The sequence below is a fragment of the Rhagoletis zephyria genome, unplaced genomic scaffold, assembly GCF_001687245.7.
Source record: "Rhagoletis zephyria isolate East Lansing unplaced genomic scaffold, Rhagoletis_zephyria_1.1 Rzeph_scaffold_03958, whole genome shotgun sequence".
NCBI lineage: Eukaryota > Metazoa > Arthropoda > Insecta > Diptera > Tephritidae > Rhagoletis > Rhagoletis zephyria.
Window position 1 is genome coordinate 50,872 of NW_016161041.1, and position 2,631 is coordinate 53,502.

A 2,631-nucleotide genomic window follows, 5' to 3' on the forward strand; every position below is an offset into this window, starting at 1 on the left:
CAATAATTTTTGTCTCTTCAGCCGTGTTGCAAATTGAATAAGTTCACGATTCTTATTCGTAAGGCATTCATGCACATAGATCTTCTCATCACCATTGAGCCCTATATCGCGAAGTGTTAGCGACGTTCTATTTGCCTTAAAAAAGCCGGCAATCGCCTTAAATAAGAGTGAACGATCATATGATGAATTTAGCTTGACTATAATAGGAGAAGGCTTCTTGTTGCTGTTGTTTTTGCGCAAACGAAAAGTTGAACGGGCGGGCAGCGGGGTCAGGTTAATCGATGTGCAAAGTTTAGAGAACAGCGAAGTTAAATTCTCTTCAGCTATAAGCGGAACACCATAAATAATGACATCTGTCGCTACCAACGCATTCTCAAGCTCATCAACTTGTTGACATAAAGTGATGACTTCTTTGTTTTGGTCATTACTTTCGTAGCGCAATGACTCTAGCGCACTCACTCTATCGTCAACGGCTTTCATTGCTGATTTTAAGTTGGTAATTTCAGCCGAAATTTCACCAATTTTCTCCATCACACGCTCTTCGCTCTCCTTTATCTTCATTATAATATTCTCTATGGATGCTTCCAGTTTCGCCTCGAGCCTCTCTAACAAGCAAACCGTAGTTGGACTGTTTACTCCTTTACTGTCTCCTTTGCTTTGCAATTTTAGAGAAGGAGTGTGTTGAGGGGAGTGGGTGTTGCGGGCACTTTTTCTTAGTGACATAATTGCACTTACTTGCTTGCCAAAATGCAATTTCAATTTAAAAGAATACGATTGAAACAATTATCAGCTACAGCAGTGAGGATGTTGGCACAAAGTCCATTAACTTTATATAAGTACAAATATTTTATTTAAAGCCGGTAATTACGTAACAAAAGCGTGACTGAATGCAGCAGCACAAAAATACGTCTTACTCACTCCACATAATAAATTAACTCTTATTTTAAGTAAATAAATAAATTAAGAAATATGAACTATAACTATTTTAAGTAAATAAATGAAGATGTTAATTTATTTGTACGTTTCTTTGAATGTATAGCTGATTCTTAACATCGTTTCGTTTAATCTGGCCTAATTGTGAAAGTAGTTGATCCCTCCTATCGCCTCTTTCCGTGGAAATATTTTCGATGTCATCATCTATGATGCTGAAATCAACAACGTCGTCTCTTTCAATGCAAAGATTATGAAGAGCGCAGCACGCTATAACAAACTTTGCCATCAACTGAACATTGTGGAAATCTAAACGCATTAGCTGACGGAATCTTGATTTCAGCATACCAAAAGCATTTTCAATTTTCACCCTAGTTTGACAAAATTTCATGTTGTAAAATTTTTCAGCTTCTGTCAAATTTCCATAGTCCCGGTATGATGCTAGTAAGTACTTCCTTAGGGGATACGCTGAGTCACCTTACAAATGGTACTTAGGTGCACATGCACTTGATAACTCCTTTCCAATGAAGGACAATCTCAAAACTCTTGCGTCATGGATTATGCTAGGCACTCCAGTGAATACATCCAAGAAACGTAACTTCGAGTGATGGATACTTCCATCTATGCAACCCAAGACATTCGGGAATCCAGCTATCTACAATTTACACAAAATTTAAATAATGAGACAATTAGGAGGTTATCGAATAATATTTACATTTTCAAATGCTTTTGCGATTACTTCTTTTTCATGGGTTTCATTGGGAAACTTTATTGCTTCCGGTGCGATATCCCTAACAAGAAAGTTCAAAACTTTGTTGAAGGTATTATACATATTTGACAAACACATGTCAAATATATTTCCAACTTCTCTGAAAGTGGTTTTTTTCGCGGCAAACCTTAATAAAAAAAAAATAAATAAATAAAATATTTTCAAATGAAGATTCTCTCTAAATGTTGCATTAAGCCTACCACAAAAATGCGAGCATATGAGATTCCGCTGGTGTTTGCAGTCTTCCTCCTTTGTAGTTCCTTGTTATAAACCATGTGCTCGCAGAATATTTAGCGACAAGATATTCGGTAAGGTCACGACTGACGCGAAAGTTTTTCTTGAACTGTAGTTTCAGATTGTTAAGAAAATTTTCATTTTATTTAAAACTAGTTTATTTACCTCTGCCTCAGAATAAAAGTTAACAACATCGTCCACAAATCTGTTTACTCTAGGCTGTGAATTTCTTCCAAGAACTAACGTTTCAATTTCATTCTCAGTTGATGACGAGGAAGAATCCACCAAATCATTCGCAATTTCTTTTAGTGAACTTAATAAAATTAAGCGATTTACATCTATTACAAATTTCTATTTATAAATAATAAAAATTGTAAATAAATAAAACTCCGCTGGACAACGCTCACCCTTACGATTTGGCAGGGGCAGAAAATGTTGCACTTTTGTCGGGCCAGAGGGCAACATGTTGAGAAAGGAACAAACAACTCAGAGAAAATGCTGAGAAAAGAACACGAACATTTGACAGCCTTGCCACGAGGCACAATAAATGCAAGATTTTTCGAGAAAAGAGAACGCTATAAGTTTGATGTATCGAGAACGAAGTTTTCTATTATTTGGACGCTTTTTGCTTAATTTATTTTTTAGTTTTATTTTCTTTAAGAGATCTTGATCTATCCAAGGTTTCAGTCTCATGTTTT

General features: G+C 35.9%; 1 protein-coding gene across 1 annotated transcript; it reads right to left on the minus strand.

Annotated features, from left to right (window-relative positions):
* Nucleotides 1-1,408: 1,408 nt before the first annotated feature.
* Nucleotides 1,409-2,398, minus strand: LOC108369998 (uncharacterized). The gene is made up of 5 exons (XM_017625231.1): nt 2,341-2,398; nt 2,099-2,271; nt 1,900-2,042; nt 1,646-1,826; nt 1,409-1,585 (listed from the first exon to the last, which is right to left on the minus strand). The coding sequence occupies exons 1-5, from the start codon at nt 2,396-2,398 to the stop codon at nt 1,409-1,411; spliced, it is 732 nt and encodes a 243-aa protein (XP_017480720.1).
* Between the last annotated feature and the right edge of the window lie 233 nt (nt 2,399-2,631).

Excerpts from the sequence above, each read along its gene's own strand:
- LOC108369998 (XM_017625231.1), bottom strand. The coding sequence starts at position 2,398 with ATGTTGCCCTCTGGCCCGACAAAAGTGCAACATTTTCTGCCCCTGCCA. Across the intron at positions 2,272-2,340 it reads GCCCCTGCCAAATCGTAAGG|ATGTAAATCGCTTAATTTTA; the intron begins GTGAGCGTTGTC and ends AATTTGTAATAG. Across the intron at positions 2,043-2,098 it reads ACTTTTATTCTGAGGCAGAG|TTCAAGAAAAACTTTCGCGT; the intron begins GTAAATAAACTA and ends CTGAAACTACAG.